This window comes from Myxocyprinus asiaticus, chromosome 15 (assembly GCF_019703515.2).
Source record: "Myxocyprinus asiaticus isolate MX2 ecotype Aquarium Trade chromosome 15, UBuf_Myxa_2, whole genome shotgun sequence".
In the NCBI taxonomy this organism is placed as follows: Eukaryota; Metazoa; Chordata; class Actinopteri; order Cypriniformes; family Catostomidae; genus Myxocyprinus; species Myxocyprinus asiaticus.
In genome coordinates, this window is record NC_059358.1 from 8,993,050 (window position 1) to 9,013,223 (window position 20,174).

General features: G+C 37.1%; 1 protein-coding gene across 5 annotated transcripts in view; it reads left to right on the top strand.

The window, feature by feature from the left end:
• slc4a7 (solute carrier family 4 member 7) overlaps positions 1-20,172 on the top strand; it is a 66,924-nt gene extending 46,752 nt beyond the window's left edge. For 2 of the 5 annotated variants that reach the window (XM_051719783.1, XM_051719780.1), the window contains 16 exons: positions 381-527; positions 808-911; positions 2,875-3,049; positions 3,273-3,406; positions 3,967-4,212; positions 4,744-4,849; positions 6,141-6,302; positions 6,384-6,497; positions 7,257-7,418; positions 7,493-7,744; positions 7,983-8,051; positions 8,175-8,348; positions 8,513-8,644; positions 9,100-9,194; positions 15,984-16,091; positions 18,075-20,172. In XM_051719783.1, coding sequence (XP_051575743.1) covers positions 381-527; positions 808-911; positions 2,875-3,049; positions 3,273-3,406; positions 3,967-4,212; positions 4,744-4,849; positions 6,141-6,302; positions 6,384-6,497; positions 7,257-7,418; positions 7,493-7,744; positions 7,983-8,051; positions 8,175-8,348; positions 8,513-8,644; positions 9,100-9,194; positions 15,984-16,091; positions 18,075-18,156 — 2,262 coding nt within the window. In that variant the 3' untranslated portion in view covers positions 18,157-20,172. Of the gene's footprint in view, positions 1-380; positions 528-807; positions 912-2,874; positions 3,050-3,272; positions 3,407-3,966; positions 4,213-4,743; positions 4,850-6,140; positions 6,303-6,383; positions 6,498-7,256; positions 7,419-7,492; positions 7,745-7,982; positions 8,052-8,174; positions 8,349-8,512; positions 8,645-9,099; positions 9,195-9,343; positions 9,396-15,983; positions 16,092-18,074 lie in introns of those variants that run through there. The other 3 variants (XR_007899409.1, XM_051719781.1, XM_051719782.1) reach the window with 3 other exon arrangements.
• The last annotated feature ends 2 nt before the right edge of the window (positions 20,173-20,174 follow it).

The window sequence follows — 20,174 nt, forward strand, 5'->3', positions numbered from 1 at the left end:
TTTAATATAATGTTTTTGTTTGTTTGTTTTTTTTTTCGCTTAAAGGAAACCAGACCATATTTTTGGTCTGGTTTACTGTTAGAGAAATTTGAAATGTGTACATGTCAACTTTTAAGGAGTACACTAGATGACCTCAAAGATAATAAACATGAACATAAAGCCAATTTTGATTTCATGGGGTCTCCCTTTAAGTACACAGGCCCTTCTGTAATGTGTTAACACATACTTATATGAAATGCCATTACCTAAACTACATGTCCTCAGTTTTGTAACACTTTTTAGAATGTAATAAAAGGCCTTATTGGAATCTCACTCCGTGTTTGTTCATTTTCTTGGAGAATTTAACAGTTCCATTTATTTTTATTATTACACCATGACAGATCTTTCATGATGTGGCATACAAAGCCAAAGACAGGAATGACCTCCTCTCTGGCATAGATGAGTTTTTGGACCAGGTGACTGTGTTGCCCCCAGGAGAGTGGGACCCTACGATACGAATCGAGCCACCAAAGAGTGTCCCATCTCAGGTGAGACACCATACTTTTGGAATCATCGCAGGAGAGATGTGGAATATAATCAAAAGGGGTTAGAGGTGGTATGGTGTAGTAGTTAAGACTCAGGGCTGAAAATCATAAGGTTTTCCATGAGTTATCACCATTGAGCCCTTGAGCAAGGCACTCAAGCTCATGGTTAAGTCCTCCAGGTAGATTTTCGTTGCAATGCATTCATGGCAATAAATAAAGATTCAAGATCCTGAATACTATGTTCTAGTCTGAACTTTGTGGTTTTTTATTTTTGCATCCACAGGAGAAGAGGAAAATGCCTTCCATGCCGAATGGCTCTGCGCTATTGTCAGAAACTATCAAAGAAGAGGAGCACCACACTGGTCCTGAACTTAAGAGGACAGGACGGTCAGAGCTTGTCAAATTTGGACCATTTTTATATAGCCTTACCTTCTGCATAGATCACCCATATTGTCATTTACTGTGAGAGTCGAATTGGGTGTAAAGTCTTTTTAAATGTATTACATGGCTTAAAGTATGTGGACACCCCCTTATAATTTACAGGCCCCATTGATTAGAGTGACGACAAATCTTCATGCTACAGCATACAATGACATTCTAGAGAATTGTGGGCTTTCAACTTTATGACAACAGTTTGGGAAGGGCCATTTTCTGTTCCAGCATGACAGTACCCCTGTGCACAAAGTGAGCCCCATGTAGAAATAATGTGTGTAGTGGGGAGAACTTCACTGGCCTGCACAAAGGCTATACCTGAACCCCATTGAACACCTTGGAATGAATTGGAATGCTGAATGCGTGGCCCAATAGCCCAGCATCAGTGCCTGACCTCAGTTATGCTCTTGTGTCTGAATGAGAGCAAATTCACGCAGCCATGTTCCAAAATATAGAGAAAAACCTTTGCGGAAGAGTTGCTGCTGGAATCAGTAACATTCATGAAATCAGTCACCTGTTACTGAGGACCAACTCCTTATTAATGCCAATGCTTTTGAGATTAAATGCTCAACATATATGGGTGTGTTATTTGCGTGTCCACATACTTTTGGCCATATAGAGTAGGTATGTGTTTGGATCCATATGAGGTGCAAAGTATATATGAGGTTCTGTCATATATGGTGCTCTAAATCTAAAGCTAATGGGATTATATAAATGAAATGTGCTGGCATAGTGCACTCTAACATTAAGTCATTAAGGTGACTGGGCTTTAAGGACATGGATCAATGTGCATCAAAGCTGAACACAGTGTTAGGGAGAAAGAGGATGGTGTAATGTTGGATTTGCTTAAGTCTCTTTTGATGAAGAAAGGCAGACTCTCAGAACGGGACAAAATGAGGACCTTATTAAACAAGCATTAGATGAAGGGGGTAAAAATGTTTTTATAGTGCAAATTTAGCAAGACTTTCATCCTTTGATGTGCGGCTAAAATAGCCATCCAGATACGGTTGTGTAAGAGATCCGTCCATTAAGTTTTAAGAGCCCCAGATCTTTTGCAAATACAGCACACCCTGAGTAGCCATTAGAATGGAATGAGAACCATACATGTCATTTCCATCTATGTTGTGACTTGACATACTGTACTTATAACTCACTCTAACAGTGATGTTTAATTTCTATCACTTGTAATAATGTAATAGCAATGCAATTGTTTTTAGAAATGTTACACTGTATAGACCTTATTCACAGCAGCGCCATCTTTGATTTTTAATGGGAATGACAACGAGGCTGTGAGGGATAGTCATACAGTCTCTTCAATGGGCTTTACTGTAGTTTAAAGTGTTTTTGGATTGTTCGGTGGACAAAACATTGAAAAAATATATTTCTGAGAACATTCAGTAGACAAAAAACTCCAGACAACACGAGTTGTTAAAAATCAGATGTGATCAATGAGATTTTACAGGTTTATAGTGTGCGTGCCATTGAAGAAATGGTAAGTCTATCCCTCACAGCCTCGTTGTCATTCCCATTAAAAATCAAAGATGGCACTAGCGTGAATAAGGTTTATGAAGCCTGTTTATGTAATGCATAAAGGTATTCATAGTGCCTTACAGTACACATTGTAATTCATTATCTTTTCACAGGTAATTGTAACCACAGTTCTAATACATTATAATACTTACCTGTTCATGGTTACACATGGTATAATGCTTTATAACACATGATATTTGGTGTCGTTCATATGTTATAATGCATTATTCCATCTGAAGGTAAAACATGAATATTTAACTATTATAACATTCTATAATTGTGGCTACAATTGTATATGAGACCATATAACTGATTATAAGGTGTAATATAAAGCATTATGAATGCATTGTAATGCATTAACTTAATAATGTATAATATTTGCTTTTAGGATATTTGGTGGTCTGGTACTAGACCTGAAGCGAAAAGCTCCGTTTTACTGGAGTGACGTCCGGGACGCTCTCAGCCTGCAGTGCTTGGCCTCCATTCTGTTCCTCTACTGTGCCTGCATGTCCCCTGTTATCACCTTTGGAGGCCTTCTAGGGGAAGCCACCAAAAACAACATAGTGAGTCTGACAATTAGGCTTCGCTTTGCCAAGAAAGGGCTATGTAGCATTAAAGCTCTTGGAAGACAATCTGAACAATATTTAGATTCACTGCCTGGAATCATGAGGCTTGGACCTTCCTTATCACTTGAACGTTAAAATATTCATTTATACTTCCACAGAAGAAGCTTTATATCCTGTCCCACATTTTTCATAACAACCTTTTTGTCTGCGTTTGTCTTAGAGTGCCATTGAGTCTCTGTTTGGAGCTTCCCTGACTGGTGTGGCCTTCTCTCTTTTTGCTGGTCAGCCGCTCACTATTTTAGGCAGCACTGGGCCAGTTCTAGTTTTCGAGAAGATTCTTTTCAAATTCTGCAGGTGAGAATGGAGTGTTCTAGATTCCTCATTCTGACCCTTAGGCACTTGCTTTGACATTTTAGAATTTGTGCTGAGAAAATGGGACAATTTTGTGAATTGTTTTTTTTAAGTCTTAATGCCGTCTACATTTTAATCTATTGATAAATATTGTAAAATATTTTATAAAAAGTGAAATACATCTTTTTAAATGCATGGTTAAAGTTTCTTTTGAGGTTCTTATTTTAAATGACTATAGCCCCATCTACTGGTGCGGAAACGAGTTTGAGTTGTGCTCTGTAAACAGTTATTCTTTAAAGTAAAAAGTGTTTTTGTGAGCCAGTGCAAATCTGAAAATGCACAACTGCTTGCTTTTAAAACCAGGGTGGTGTTAATATAATTTTTTGTTTATCGGATAAATGGATAAGGAATATTGATTTAATTCTTCCTGTATTTTGAACTCGTTGGGAAACAAATTGCTAAATATATTTGAATCCCATAGATGATATTTACATTTACTTGCTTTTTTCTTTATTTATCAAATGCTTTTATCCAAAGTGATATATCTGTTTCTCTCTCCTCAGTGACTATGGTCTATCCTACCTCTCTCTGCGCACTAGCATCGGCCTTTGGACTGCCTTCTTGTGCCTTTTGCTGGTTGCCACGGACGCCAGCTCTCTAGTGTGCTACATAACACGATTCACAGAGGAGGCCTTCGCTGCACTCATCTGCATCATTTTCATATATGAAGCTTTAGAGAAGCTCTTCTACCTAGGAGACATGTACCCTTTCAACATGCACGATACTTTAGACAACCTCACTTTTTACACGTAAGGAACTGTATTTAACACCGGTGATGTTGACAACAAAATCGGATACGTCACATCACATTTTTGGCCCCCTTCAGTGTTGTTCGTTGTAATATATGAAAGGGCTTGACCAAAGACCTCGTGTTACAGTACACGTTATGATAAATCCGTTGTGGTTCAATACATCAAAATAAGTTTTACGTTGCAAATATTGTGCACATCACCTTTAATGAAATGGTACCCCTTAAAGAAAAAGTGTAAGCCAGTATCTCTCATCACATGGGTAGTCAGCAAGTGTGTAAATGTAGCTGTTGCCCCACTGAGAAATGCTTGTTTCAGATTTGCCACTTATTTAAACAACCTACATGCACATTAATTGAAATATAGGAAGAAATGTAAATACCTAAATTAAAATGCATGCAAGAATCTGAATGACTGATGCAGTATCATGAGAAATTACTGTTTCGGTGCAGCACTGTAATGTGGCTGAGGTGAATGAAACAAACTAAATCAGCTTTTCTCGTCCCATTCTTTCTTCTTACTCTCTTTCAGGTGTCATTGTTCACCTCCAGACAATACCACGCAGGAGATGGTACAGTCATGGAATCAGTCAGGGTTTACGCCTGACTCCATTAACTGGACTGAGCTAGATGTACCGGTAAGCTTTTCTGCCAAAATTTACATGTTAAATTATGGGACTAAATATGTATAATATATTTAACACATTTACCTTATTTGACATTTTACGTTTTTCATTTTGACTTCGAAAGATTGATCGGAAAAAGAACAGTTCTCTTTCACTGTTAAATGATGGACAAATAAACAGCAAATGCATTAATAAATCAATCCTGATTTTCAGTCTTTTTTTGGTGGAATTTAATAATCCTCAAAGCTTCACCTACGAGCGAAACACGCCTTCAGTAGTACTAACATTAATGAAAAGAACACCAGAGGACTTCTTTAAGACTGAATGCATTACATTTTGAAAGGAAAACATACACTCACCGACCACTTTATTAGGAACACTATGGTCCTAATAAAGTGCACAATATGGTCTTCTGCTGTTGTTGCCCATCCGCCTCAAGGTTCGACGTGTTGTGCATTCTGAGATGCTATTCTGCTCACTACAATTGTACAGAGCGGTTATCTGAGTTACTGTAGCCTTTCTGTCAGCTCAAACCAGTCTGGCCATTCTCCATTGAATGCTCTCATCAACAAGGCATTTCCGTCCACAGAACTGCCATTCACTGGATGTTTTCTGTTTTTGGCACCATTCTGAGTACACGCTAGAGACTGTTGTGTGTGAAAATCCCAAGGGATCAGCAGTTACAGAAATACACAAACCAGCCCGTCTGGCACCAACAATCATGCCACGGTCTAAATCACTGAGATCACATTTTTTTCCCCATTCTGATGGTTGATATGAAAATTAACTGAAGCTCCTGACCTGTATCTGCATGATTTTATGCATTGCTCTGCTGCCACATGATTGGCTGATTAGATTAGTACAGGTTTATCTAATAAAGTGGTTGGTGAGTGTAAATTTAGAAGCAGATCTCAGCAAATTCAAAAATTGAAATTATTAATTAATTAATTAATTATTAATTAATGTATTTACAGTTTTTGGGGGTGTTCAGACTGAACGCGTTCTTGCACTAGACAAGCACAACGAATGGAACAGAATGCAGGTGTTTTAAGATGCATTTTAAAGTTTCTTTTTATGTTGACACGGCATCTAAATATGCGCCATTCCTGTTCAAGACGCGGGAAAAACAGAAAGACATTGTGCAGCGCTCAAAGATGTCAGTCTAGCGCATATCTTCACTACAAACATCTTCTGTGTGAACAGTCCCTTAATTTGTTGTTGAATGTTACATATCTCGATTGAAACCCTTTTTAATTTTTCACTTTTCTGTTCCCTCTCTTTCTGTTTCTCTCTCTTATTAAAGATGTGCAAGGCACTCCATGGCGAGTTTGTGGGTCCTGCTTGTAGTCATAATGGACCGTACATCCCTGACGTGTTGTTCTGGTCTGTCATTCTCTTCTTCACCACCTTCTTCCTGTCGTCTTTCCTCAAGCAGTTCAAGACCAAGCATTATTTTCCCACTAAGGTGAGTGGAGTTGCTCCTCTGGCTGAGCACATGCTGATACAGTGTCATTTTACTCTGACATTTAGTTTCTGTGCTCTGCAGGTCCGATCTACCATCAGTGACTTTGCAGTTTTTCTGACCATCATGATCATGGTCTTGGTTGATTACTTGGTGGGCGTCCCCTCTCCTAAACTACATGTCCCAGACACCTTTGAGGTACTAATATGCTCATTTCTATTATTAGTTTGCTTTAATATATCTTAATTCGATGATTTATTAAACTCAAAGTCAACATGTTTGGTTGGCTTTAGGGTTTTTGAACTTAGAAACTTTGTGTCCACTCCCCCCATGTTGTCCAGTGTTTACTTTTATATCGGAAAGATGAAATAAGTAGCTAGATATCACCAAAAAGAGCTTTTATGGTGACCGTATCATCATGTGATTTGATTGGTTTATTTTTACTTCAAAAGAAAGTTGAACATTTTTCCTCCAGAGTGTTTGGCTGACTCTGTACCACCCTGTTTTTGTTATTTGTTATCTCTTTCACTCTTGATTTGACCTCTCTGGTGCCATTGTGTGTGTGTGTGTGTGTTTTATTTTTTTTTTAAAGCCTAAAAGCTACATGCTTTAGTTTTACATAAGTAATCTGTATCAATAGTACTGCATTATACTGCCCTACAAAGCCAAAATGCAGTTACTACACTAACACTGATACTGAGAAAAATGGCTGAATGAAAAAGTTTTCTAAATTTTCCAGACACATGTAGAATTTTAAAAGTCTCACTCCATTTTTTCCAGAAAATGAGCATAGTCACAGGACAGATCTTAGTCTTACAGACTCAGTTTTGACCCTGGTTTTTGGTTATAACACATTTTTGACAAAGTGTGTAGTTGCTGGGTTTTACTTTTGCAGGACAGTATACTGTATAAAAGGTTTGAGAGCGTTAATGTAAATTGTTGTCTTCTGGACCATAGCCCACCTCCAAGAATCGGGGTTGGCTGATCTCACCTCTGGGTGACAACCCCACATGGACATTACTAGCGGCAGCTATTCCTGCCCTTTTGTGCACCATCCTGATCTTTATGGATCAACAGATCACTGCCGTCATCATTAACCGCAAAGAACACAAACTCAAGGTCAGTTTGATACATGATCCAGCCTACCAGAGCAGTGCAGCATTCCTGGTGCTCATGATTGTGTTCTCATGCAGAAAGGCTGCGGGTATCACCTTGACCTTTTGGTGGTGTCAGTGATGCTTGGTGTGTGTTCTGTGATGGGACTGCCCTGGTTCGTCGCTGCCACCGTCCTATCCATCTCTCACGTCAACAGTTTGAAGGTGGAGTCAGAGTGCTCGGCCCCAGGAGAGCAGCCAAAATTTCTGGGCATCCGTGAGCAGAGGGTCACTGGTTTCATGATCTTTGTCCTTATGGGTCTATCTGTCTTTATGACGTCTATTCTAAAGGTAAGACAGCATCTTATAATGGTCCCAGAGTCTTTCAGTGCATAGTAGAGAGTAAGGCCAAAAACATGCTCAATGCAAATACACAATTGCAGCAGCACTGAGAATGCAACATAAACTTGTGTTGTGTTACAACATCTGAAATTGAACTAGAAGCATCTGCATTCACATCCTTATTTGGAGTGTTTCGGCCCTAATAGTGCATTTTTTAAAACATTGTGTTTCTCTAAATGCCCCTCAGTTTATACCAATGCCCGTGTTGTATGGAGTGTTCCTCTACATGGGTGTGTCCTCTCTTAAAGGTATACAAGTAAGTGGATTTTATTTTCAGAAATAATTATTTTTCATACAGGCAGCTCAAACTATGGATGTAAAAATGTGCCAGATGGCTTTGAGATGCGCAACATGCTGTTTTTGCATTTATTGTACTTAGTTCTTTGACCGGATTAAGCTGTTTGGCATGCCTGCAAAGCACCAGCCTGACCTGATCTACCTGAGATATGTTCCACTGTGGAAGGTTCACATATTCACAATAGTTCAACTCACCTGCCTGGTGCTGCTATGGGTCATCAAAGTGTCTGCTGCCGCTGTGGTCTTCCCTATGATGGTATACATAAATTATATGAAATATTATGAATAAAATATGATTACTTACTCAAAGATTACATTTAAAAATAGAAACTTATTTTGTCCCAGTCTGTGAGATTGTTGTGCTTATCGTCCATTGTTTCATGTATTTTTATTAGGGTCTTTTACCTGTGCCTTCTCTAGGTTCTTGCTCTGGTATTTGTTCGGAAGCTTCTAGATTTCTGTTTCACGAATAGGGAACTCAGCTGGTTGGATGACCTAATGCCAGAAAGCAAGAAGAAAAAGGAGGATGACAAAAAGAAAAAGGCAAAAGAGGTACTTATGTTTTTGTTATGAGAATACTGCACACTGAAACCATTTTTAAGGTTTGCTGGCTCATCTCATTTTGCTTTGTTTTACATATCTTGATTATTAATAGGCCAACTAAAACTATATTTCTTTTGTATACTTATGAAATTTACAAATTCACTTTAAATATAATTCATTTTATTTAAATAATATTATAATTATATTGATTATTGGGGCTGTCAATTTAGTGTTAATTTAGTGATTTTTGGAAAATTTTAAATATAATAATTTTTTTGAATAATAAAACATAATGCTTCATTTGAGGGCTTTTATTCGGCAAATATTTATATAAGCGGTATATAATATTTGTATAAACTTTAAATCTGTAGCTTTGTATAGTCGTCAACACATGCATTTTATACTGTGATAATGAAAGAGTATATTTAAACGAGCATTTTTTAAGTAAATATTTGTCTACCCAGGAAGCACAGCGCATGATGGAGGCAGAAGAAGGCATAGACGTCCCTTATGATGGTGATAATCACTTGGACATCCCTGTGAAGGCCCTAAAAGTCAGGTTGGGATATACTTCATAGCTCACAAATACTTTTAAATTTGCAGAATTTCACAATCAGTCTCTCAAATGCAAAAAAAAACATTATGTTGGCCTTTGCCCATTCTAGGGCCTATTCAGTAAGTTTATCTGACCTGTTTCTCTCGAGACAGATCGGACAGCATTGCCTCTGGCACCTCATACGAGGAAGACACGAGTGGAGTGGTTGGTCATTTGTTTACTCGCAGGCCTGCTTGTATTCTGAATTCCTGGTTACTGCATATTCCTTCTTTATAGCTTTTGGTGTTAATCATCACTTACATTTTATTAACGAGAGTATTTTTTATTGTAACATGGCCATCTTCATCACGGTGTGAGTGCATGATTGCGAGCCTCTAAATAATCTTCCTCTGACAGCTTGCTTATGAATGAGCATTGGACTACAGTGGTGAGAAACTACAGATACATCTCAGCGCAGATTAATTCAACAACTTATCCTCTCCCAATGCAGAAAAGCTGCATTTTATGCTTGTTGCTCATGGTTAACTTCATGCACATTGTAATTAACATTCAATGTGTTAACCAATGTAAATCAGTGCTCTGCAAAAACAATATGAAGTCCAGCAAATTACCCAGGGCTATCTCATTGGCAGACAGCTGTTCCATTGACCAATAAACTTCACTTTGGGTTTCAAACATTTTCCTCGCTATTGGATATGTCAATGTTTGTGTGGATCTTTTCGCATGCAAATCATTAGGAGTGTGAATTTACAACAGCAGTGACTTCCATTTGACATTCAAATGATCTGACTCAAACACTATATTTAAATTTACACTTTGTGGCCAATATAATCCACATTATTATTTGTGAATAATGAATGTGGTTTGCAGGCAAGTATCACTGGATTTGGATCAGAGAATTGTCTTACCTCTGCTTCTCAGCAGCCAACATCTCTTTGCTTCTAAACTGGTTTGAGAACACAAAACAAATGACATAATGGGATTAAGTCAAGTAATTTTTATTTGTATAGCACCTTTCACAACACATACCTTTTCAAAGCAGCTTTACAGAAAATCATGCATTAACAGAAAATGAAACTATAATATCTATGAAGTCTTAGAGTCATCATTGTGTTGTTTGATTAAATACGATTATGAAGTATGTATAAAAATAAGTAATTAAATAATAATTGTATTTAGAAACCCAGTGAGCAAGCCGAAGGCGACTGTTGTAAGGAACACAAAACTCCATAAGATGTTGTTTAATGGAGAAAAATAAACTTGGGAGAAACCAGGCTCACTGTGGGGCCAGTTCCCCTCTGGCTAACAGCATGAATATAATGCCAATATTACTTATTTAAGTACAGTGCAAGTCATGGTTTAAAATTATTAAACTAAGTAAGTGTTAAGGGTCAGTGTTTAAACAAAGATTTTGTAAGAACTGTAAGATTAATGACTAGTGTCTTTGAAGTTATCCTGGATTAACTGCAGAAGTTCATATAGATGCATTGTCCTTTGTTAGTTGGCTGATGAAGTGTTTTGTTGGCAATTTATTGATAGTCTATGTATTCCATTTTAAGAATGTAGTCTATCATCAGACCAAGGTGATGCTGGCCGAGATCAGTGAGGTGCTTCATAGTTCAACCGGCTGGTCATTTTGATGAGGTCTATCCTAAATCCAAGGTGCAGGAAATGGCATATGAAGTATCCCATTTCTTATGGTTGGAGTTGGCATCAGCTCATCCACTGAGGTCCATCGTAATAGACTGAAGTGATGTCTGGCTGGTACCGGCTGCATTTAAGAGACTCGTAGCAGTGGAGTCTGTTACCAAACAGGAATGGAGCTGGATATGGCAGGTTCTGGTGACCTCGGGATAGGAGTCCCGAGGTTGAGACATGGAAACAAATAGAATAATATTAGCGTAGATGCCATTACATTTTTTGCAGAGTTATAGATCATGATCAGGTTCCGGCAGACCTAACTAAAGCAGCCTAATTGTGTGATGAAGAATAAATTAGGTGTATGCCTGGCTAAATAGATGAGTCTTTAGTCTAGACTTAAACTGAGTGAGTGTGTCTGCGTCCCGAACAATGTTAGGGAGACTATTCCATAGTTTAGGAGCCAAATAGGAAAGGATCTACCTCCTTTGTGGATTTTGATATTCTAGGAACTATTAACAGGCCATAGTTTTGTGATCGTAAGGAACGTGATGGAATATAGCGTGGTAGAAGGTCACTTAAGTACTGTAGAGCTAGACCATTCAAAGCTTTGTACGTAGTTAACAGAATTTTAAAATGAATATGAAATTTAACAGGTAGCCAATGTAACGATGATAAAATGGGGCTAATATAATCATATTTCTTGGTTCTAGTCAGCACTCTGGCTGCTGCATTTTGAACCAATTGAAGTTTATTTATTGAACTTGCTGGACATCCTCCCAGTAATGCATTACAATAATCTAGTCTTGACGTCATGAATGCATGAATTCGTTTTTCGGCATCAGCAACAGAGAGCATGTGTCGTAACTTAGCAGTATTTCTTAGGTGGAAGAATGCTGTTCAACAAACATTGGAAATTTGATTTTCAAATGACATATTGGTATCAAATATAACACCTAAGTTCTTCGTTGTTAAAGACGATGTAACAGTACATCCATCGTGAGTAAAATTATATTTTAATGGCTTATTTTTAGAGGTTTTTGGTCCAATAACTAGTACCTCTTTTTTGTCTGAATTGAGTAGATGGAAATTTCTGGCCATCCAATATTTGTTTTCAATGATATACTCTGTTAATTTGGAAATGTGAAATTAGGGTTTCTCCCAGGGGAAGCATATATAAGAAGAAAAGCAGAGGCCCTAAAACTGATCCCTGTGGCACTCCATACTTAACTTTTGTTTGATTTGACAATTCCACGTTTACACAGACAAAGTGGTAGCGGTCTGCTAAATAGGACCTAAACCATGCTAATGCAAGTCCACAAATGCCAACATAATTCTCTAGCCTATTCAAGAGAATATCGTGATCAATCGTGTCAAAGGCAGCACTAAGATCTAAAAGCACAACAAGAGAAATGCAGCTGCAATCAGATGACAAGAGTAAGTTATTAGTAACTCTGATAAGTGTCTGTACTGTGATGTGGCCTAAATCCTGACTGAAATTGTTCATATATACTATTTCTCTGTAGAAATTAACATAATTGGGAGGACACAACCTTTTCTAGTATTTTCGACATAAACGGGAGATTTGAAATCAGTCTATAATTAGCCAATTCTCCAGGATCAAGTTGTGGCTTCTTAATAAGCAGTTTGATAACTGCCATTTTAAAGTTTCTTGGGACATGTTCTAAGGATAGCGAGGAGTTAACAGGGAATACCTCTTTTAAGAGTTTAGTTGGTATTGGATCTAACATACATGTTGTGGATTTTGATGTTTCGATAAGTTTTGTTAGCTCTTCATGACCTATGACAGCGAAGGATTGAAGTTTAACATGTGGAAAATTATGAGACACTTTTTTCTGAGGTACTGTGACAGATGATTGCATAATTCCAATTTTATTTCTGATTATTTAAATTTTATCAGTTAAGAAATTCATGAAATCATTACTCTTGTACTGCGACGGAATATCTAGTTCTGTTGAGGCTTTATTCCTAACCAATTTAGCCACAGTACTGAATAAACACCTAGGATTGTTGTGGTTATTTTCTATGAGTTTGCTAAAATATGCTGCCCTGGCAGCTTTTAGTGCCTGTCTGTAGCTACAGACACTATCCTTCCATGCACCACGAAATACCTCTAATTTTGTATTCTTCCACTTGCGCTCCATTTTCCGAGCTGCTCTCTTGAGAGCATGAGTGTGATCGTTGTACCATGGTGCAGGGCTTTTTTCTTAAATTTTCTTTAATCGAAGAGGGGCGACACTATCAAGAGTGCTAGAGAAGACTGTATTTATATTTTCTGTTATTTCATCAAATTCTTCTAGACTTTGGGGCTTACTGAGTGTATGAGATAGATCTGGAAGATTATTAGTGAAGCTGTCTTTAGTGGTCGAAAGAATTGGTCTACCTGAACGATAGTGTGGTGTAGACCGAGTAACATTAGCTGATGGCAGCATACAAGAGACGAGGTAATGATCTGTCATCGCTCTGTGGTAGAATTTCTATAGTATCAACATCAACTCCATATGACAGAATTAAATCTAGCATATGATTATGGTGATGAGTTTGTCCTGTCACATTTTGTCTGACTCCAAGCGTGTTGAGAATATCGATAAATGTTAATCCCAGTGTGTCATTTTCATTATCTATGTGAATGTTGAAGTCACCAACAACTAAAGCTCTATCTACAGTAACTACTAGATCTCACCAAGGAACTCAGAATAAGGCCCGGGTGATCTATAGCAAGGGCAAAATATATTTTTTATTTATATCTGATGGTGTTACATTAAGCATTATTAGTTCAAAAGACTTAAACTTATATCCTGTCCTCTGAGTAACACCAAAAACATCATTGTAAATTGTAGCAACATCTCCTCCTCGACCATTCAGATGAGGCTCATTTTTATAACAATAACCTGGGGGAGTAGATTCATTTAAACTAATATATTCATCCAGTTTAAGCCAGGTTTCGGTCAAACAGAGCACAAACTATGATCTGTAATAATTTAATTTACAATTAGTGCTTTGGTTAAAAGAGATCTAATGTTTAGTAGCCCTATCTTTATATGATGTTTATCTTTACCTTAATCAATTTTTTTCTAAATGATTTAGTGAGTTTGTGTTTGGCAGTTCGGGGAACAGACAAAGTCTCTATATGATATCTAGGTGATACAGTCTCTATGTGTTGTAGTTTATGTGATCTGTGTGACATCTCAAGGCAGCTAGTCAGATACTATCATTATTAAGACTATGAGCCAAATTACTAGAGAGAAGAGCGGCACCTTCCCTGGAGGGATGGAGTCCGTCTCTTTTTAGCAGGTCAGATCTACCCCAAAAATTCTTCCAATTGTCTATAAATCGTATGCTATTCTCTGGAAACCACTCAGACATCCAGCCATTCAGTGACACTAATCTACTGTAAACCTCATCACCACAATGAGCAGGGAGGGGGCCAGAGTGTCTGACATCGTTTTTGCAAGTTCACACACCTCTTTAACATTATCTCTATTGATCTCCGACTGGCAAAGCCGGACATCGTTAGTGTCGACATGAATAACAATTTTAGAAAATCTACATTTAGCATTAGCCAGCACTTGTACATTTCTGATGTCAGATGCTCTGGTACCCGAAATGCATTTAACGATGGTGGCTGGAGTCTCTATTACCACGTTCCTTACAATAGAATCACTTATGACCAAGGCTCTTTCAACATGATTCTCAGTGGGTGCATAACTGAGTGGGGAGAATCGATTGGAAACCCTAACAGGAACGGCAGAGTGGTGTTGCTTTGCTGAGCGAGTATGCCGCCAAGACGTCATCCAAATGCCCTGCTGTGGGGGCTCTACAGCCGGAACCAAAGTGTGTGTGTTGCTCGCTGTACTACCCGCATCCGAAACAGGATCTACCGGCTTCTCTTTCTCATTGACCTCCACTAGCGATCGGATGCGGGTCTCTAACTCATTAACCTTCTCTGTCAGCCTGACTAATTCCTTACATTTATCACATGTGAATCCCTCACTGCTGATGGAAGAAGCTATAGTAAACATGTGGCATGTAATGCTGGAAGCAATAATATGAGCGGATGCCATGACTTACCGCAATTGTTTGTTGTTGTTGGTTGTTCCTGAGTGGTGAGGGTTTGAGATCGATGTGAATCCCTCACGCAATTGTTTGTTGTTATGGTTGCTCTTGATAAGCGGTGCTTTGAGATCAATGCAGTAATCTGTGTAACACAGAGGAGAAAATGGGTGTGCACGGTAAAATGCAAGCAGTTTAATTGCAATAAAAATAGAAAACGGATGCACGTGGAAAAATGTATGCAGCTGAATCGTGATAAGAGAATAATGCAGGGGAAAACCTGATGCGTGCTAAAAAATGGCAGATATTAAAGATTAAAAGTTGAAAACAGATAAGCAATGCTAAAAAAAGCTAGCAGGTTTCAAACACAGACTCGATCTAGGCGCCAACCTTATAATCAGGGTATGATTATAATTATGAATATGATTATCTTTCAGAAGTATGTAGTGGTTCCATCATGATATTTATGTGCAATTTAGCTCAATTTGTTAAGGATATTTTTAAACCTAGTTTTGTTTGAAATTGCCCAGTGAATGCTGACATTGCTTTGAAAGTAAACAGTCCAAGGATTTGGATAGATTTTGTCATTGAAGGTGACCCATTTTGTCTTGAATCTTAAGTGATCTTAGAGCTGATAGACAGGTCTTGTAAAAGAAAATATGATTCCAGGAGGCCAGTTGATGTCTAGCTCTAAGCAATCCAAGAACTGTTATGACTGTTGGTGGAAATGACTCAATCAAATCAAAGCTTTGATTACTGACATGACAGGGAACATTTTAACAAATTGTCCTTATAGGAGTTCAAAGTAGGAGAACTCCTTTTTTCCGTGAAAACATCCTCACAACAACAACATTAAAACTGCATTAATCATTCTAAATTTGCCACCTCTAAAATAAAATGAAGGGTCTGCACTGAGAAGATTTTCTTTGGTAAATGTGATATGATTATCATGCTTTATTAATCAAATGGCCATCAAGCACTGTGCTGGTGATCAGAAAGTGAGTAAAGAGTGTGTTCCAGTCTGGGGAATAGTTTGCATTTGTGACCAGCTGTAAGTGCTCTGATGTGTCTTTTCTGCAGCATTGACCCCTCTGTGGTTAACATATCTGATGAGATGGCCAAAACTGCTATGTGGAAAGCTGTTGCCATGCACTCTGATAGTGCCAAAGTATTGAAACCTAATGCAAGGTAGCTATTGTCCTCTAACCTCGTGCTTGTTTTTTTAAAGCTCTTCTTACATCATAATACTCTTATTTTCCCACAGGTTCCCCTGAGTGATGCTTGTTCTCTCATTTTCTTTCTTTCCTCTCATTGCATGTATGCACAGCCTGTTTTCCTGTATTGATGGAAAGCTATATGGTAGCCATCTATGTTTTAAACAGTTAAGGCCTATTCAAGTCCAGATTTTCAGCAATAAAAATACGCACAGTGCAATTTTAAGTTCTAATAAGTGGGGGAATTACAATTTTAGTTTTGTAAAGACATTTATAGGTAGACACCATTTGTCTGCAAAACTAATTTCAAGCATTTAATGCACAAACCTAGATGGAGAGAGAGGCCGATAACCGATAAATTGGCCGATAGTTAAAAAAAAAAAATTTTTTTAACACTGACGGGCACAGACATAGAGGCTACAACAGTCCAAATGAATAAAATCCCAGATGCAGTTTGTGCAACCAAAATCCCAATAATCTATAAAACAAGCCCGTAACACACCGGGGACTCTTATTTTGAAATGACGAAGACTTGGCTCTGTTAAATGTATCTTTTTATATTATATTACACCAGATGAGGTTTAGTGAGTGATAAGGTTTATTACTATTCACAAGATATAATGTTGGACATACGATGTATGTTCTGCATGTTTCCATATAGTCACATTTTTCTTTACATATTGTTGCTTCAATTTAGAATACTTGATTATCTAATAAAATAAACAAAATATGCATTAAAGTGAGGATAAAAATATGGATGAATATTGTCAATGATGAAATATATTGATATACAGCAATCTCCACGAGGTGTCAGTGATTGTTTTTATTTCACCTATACAGATCACTGTTTTACTGTAGAATCAAGTGGTGCTAACTGTTGAATTCTCCAGTGCCGGCCACAGAGAAACAAAATCAAAATCATAGGAAAAAAAATCTATCAATAACTATTGCCATAGATTTTTGCAGGAAATCGATAGGTCCAAAAAGCAACTATCTTCACCGATTAATCTGTAAAACCGATAAATCAGTCTACCACTAGTTACTACATAATAAAATATTACACATCATTAATATTAAAAGATTATTTTATTAAGCAGACCCCATTATCAACAACCTAACTCATGCTATGGTTAATTGTTGGCCTCTATGGATGTTGCACTGTAATATACAGTAGCCAGGTTAACAGGTCTGTTATTGTGTAGTGACCAATCAGCATCCAGGACAGAAACTATCCATTAAAAAGAAACAATGCATTTTGATGAAATACTCAGAAACTAGGTCATTTTGTTGCATTTATTTATTTTTCAATTATTTGGGTTCCTTCAGGTATTATTGAATTAATTTAAGTTGCCTTTTCCAGAGAATGATAAAAAAAAAAATGGCATTGTACTCTTTGTATATTTTATACTTTAAATTTGTGTAGTGGACTTAGTGTGAACAGGCCTTTATGCTGTTTAAAAATGATTGTTGTTCACAGAATGCCTGTGGAAAAAAAAAACATTTTGTTAGTTGAATTGCTTTGCTTATGTCTGATGTTTGGCTTTCTTTGCTTTCATCCCCTAATGCAAGAGTTTTCAACCTTTACAGACCCACCCAGACTCTCAGCCAACCCAGGGACCCCCAAAATAAAAATAAAGCTAGATTGTCTTGGTAAAACTTTTATAATAACTGTCATTTAGAACATTAACTAATATTATTACATTATATAAATTATAGAATGCTTACATTTTTAGTTAATGTTCATGCAAGTGTAATGAAAATTCTAAAAGAAAATTCTTCTGCACGAACCCCCTGCAGTACCATCACAAACCCCCAGTGGTTCTTGGTTGAAAACCCTGCCTGTAATGTGATTTGCTGCTTGCATGGTGAGAATGGCATTTGGCGAAATTGTGAAACTGAGGCAACAGTTTTGAGTAAATTGTTTCCTTCATATTTTTTTTTTTTTTTTTTTTTACAGTGAAGAGAAGACAACTAGCATTAAGATCAATGTGGAAGATGAGCAGGGAGAGAAATTTGGGGATGCAGAGACGTCATTATGAGAGATGTGAATAGAGCACTCACTGTGGACAGATAAGGCCCTCCCCAGAGTCCACTAGTCTGTAAAAGTGTTGCTTTTTTCTGTGTGCCCTGCCAACCAAATCAAGCCAAAGGTAAACATGCCAATAGAGGGCTGAGAAATGAGTTCCAGGTATATTTATCATTTTACTTTAATAGCTCACAAAAAAAAAAAAGCCCTTTTTTTGTACCATTATTATGTTTTCAGAATAGGGTTTATAATGAGGAACCCAGTCTCTTAGGTTTCATATTTTATTTTATTTTATTTATTGCATTATTTTCAATGTAGGTTGGAAGACAGAATGTCTAAAACAATTAGTGTTACACATACAATGCTGTTTTTGATGGTACCATGATTTTCAAATCGTCATCTTATAAGTTAGATAGTGACACATTTTTTTTTTCCATTATATTGAAATGCTATGTGTTGCAGAGTGCTGCTTTTAAAAGGAATATATGCACATATGAGAACATTTGCAAAGATGAAGGCTTAATGGCTGACTTTTCCAAACTGTTTTTGGATTCTTTGGATGTCACAAGGACATATTAAACCCTAATGCAAAGTAAATCCTTTGCAATATTAAAAATGAAATTATATGTACTTTAATAGCAGAAACTTTATTCCCACTGAAGGTCTGACAGATTACTTGAACAATTAAACAAGAGATATACAAATACTATATTAAAACAAATATAAAAAGACATCCTCTGGTGTGAGAAGAATACAAGTCATAGAAAGATAGAATAGAAAGAGAACAAAATAAAATCAGTTAAAACAATTATTGCAGGCACTCTGAAAATAAATAGCATCGAAATATTTGAGCAATGTAAATTATTTATGTGTTTACATGGTTTCATTTTAGTAGAATTGTTTTATTGTTAGCCATTTTGATTTTTACAATGTGTTAATCAATTAATTTATTAACGGTCATTTAATGGTCAAGTTCACCGAGGCGATAGGGCAGCAGGATTGCTGCAGTGTTGTTGGCCTGTCTTTTTTCCCCCTTTCTTTCCTGTTACTGGTGTTAATGTGCACTTTAGGTAGGCTTGCCATCACAGCTGTAGGCCTACAAACACCTTATTTAATGTATCTACTTTAGAGCAGTCTCAGGAATCTCCTTTTTTGCACTCTTTCCCCACACTATTACAACTTTCCTATGTATTTTTGTTTTCTCTTCTTTTATGAGCAATTTGAATGCTTGCCTTTTAACTTTACATTGGACAGAAAAAATAGCAGTCCCCCTCTATTGCCTCTTTTTATGCCATTGTTTCAATGCTGATTTTTTTTTTTTTTTTTTTTAAAGGCAGCAGATGTTGAAAATGTTTTTGCAATATTTATAATAATCTAACAAAGCAACTGTCAATTTTTTTTTCTATCTTTATTTATACTTCTGAACTGGTTTAAGAGTGGAGATGGTCCTCAGCCAGGAGAAGGTCATTTAAAATGTGTAGTGTTTACTTAGTTGACTTTGGTTGCAACATTGTAAGCAGACAAACTGCCCCCATGCTCTTAAATTTCAGCAGTAACTTATGAAATCCCACTATTAAAATGAAATACCTCTGACTAATATGTGTTAAAGCACTCTAACTGACTTGCAAATCAGTTGGTTTATTCTCTATACTCTTGCAGCGAGTTGCTTGTTATTGTTTGGAGTCTTTGTGAGTAGGGAATAGTATTGCGAAGAAAATCCAGAAAACAGCGTTTCTTGTGATTATAGCGCAAATATTTTCCATCAAGCCCCATATTAGGGTTCTGAACAAGTATTGCTGCAATAGTGTTTTGAGCTCCTGTCTGCACAATGTAAATGTCTTGCATCAAAATTAACTCTTCATTGTTTCAGCCCAATTTAGACAGGCATTTCTCAAGTGAACTGGCCAAATCAAGATTTAAGAAAATATGTAGGAGATACTGTATGTTTTGAATTTGTACAATATACACAGAGTCGTCTTTTCTAATGTTGATTAAATTGTTTATTAAAAATAAAGGTATTATTACCTGTCT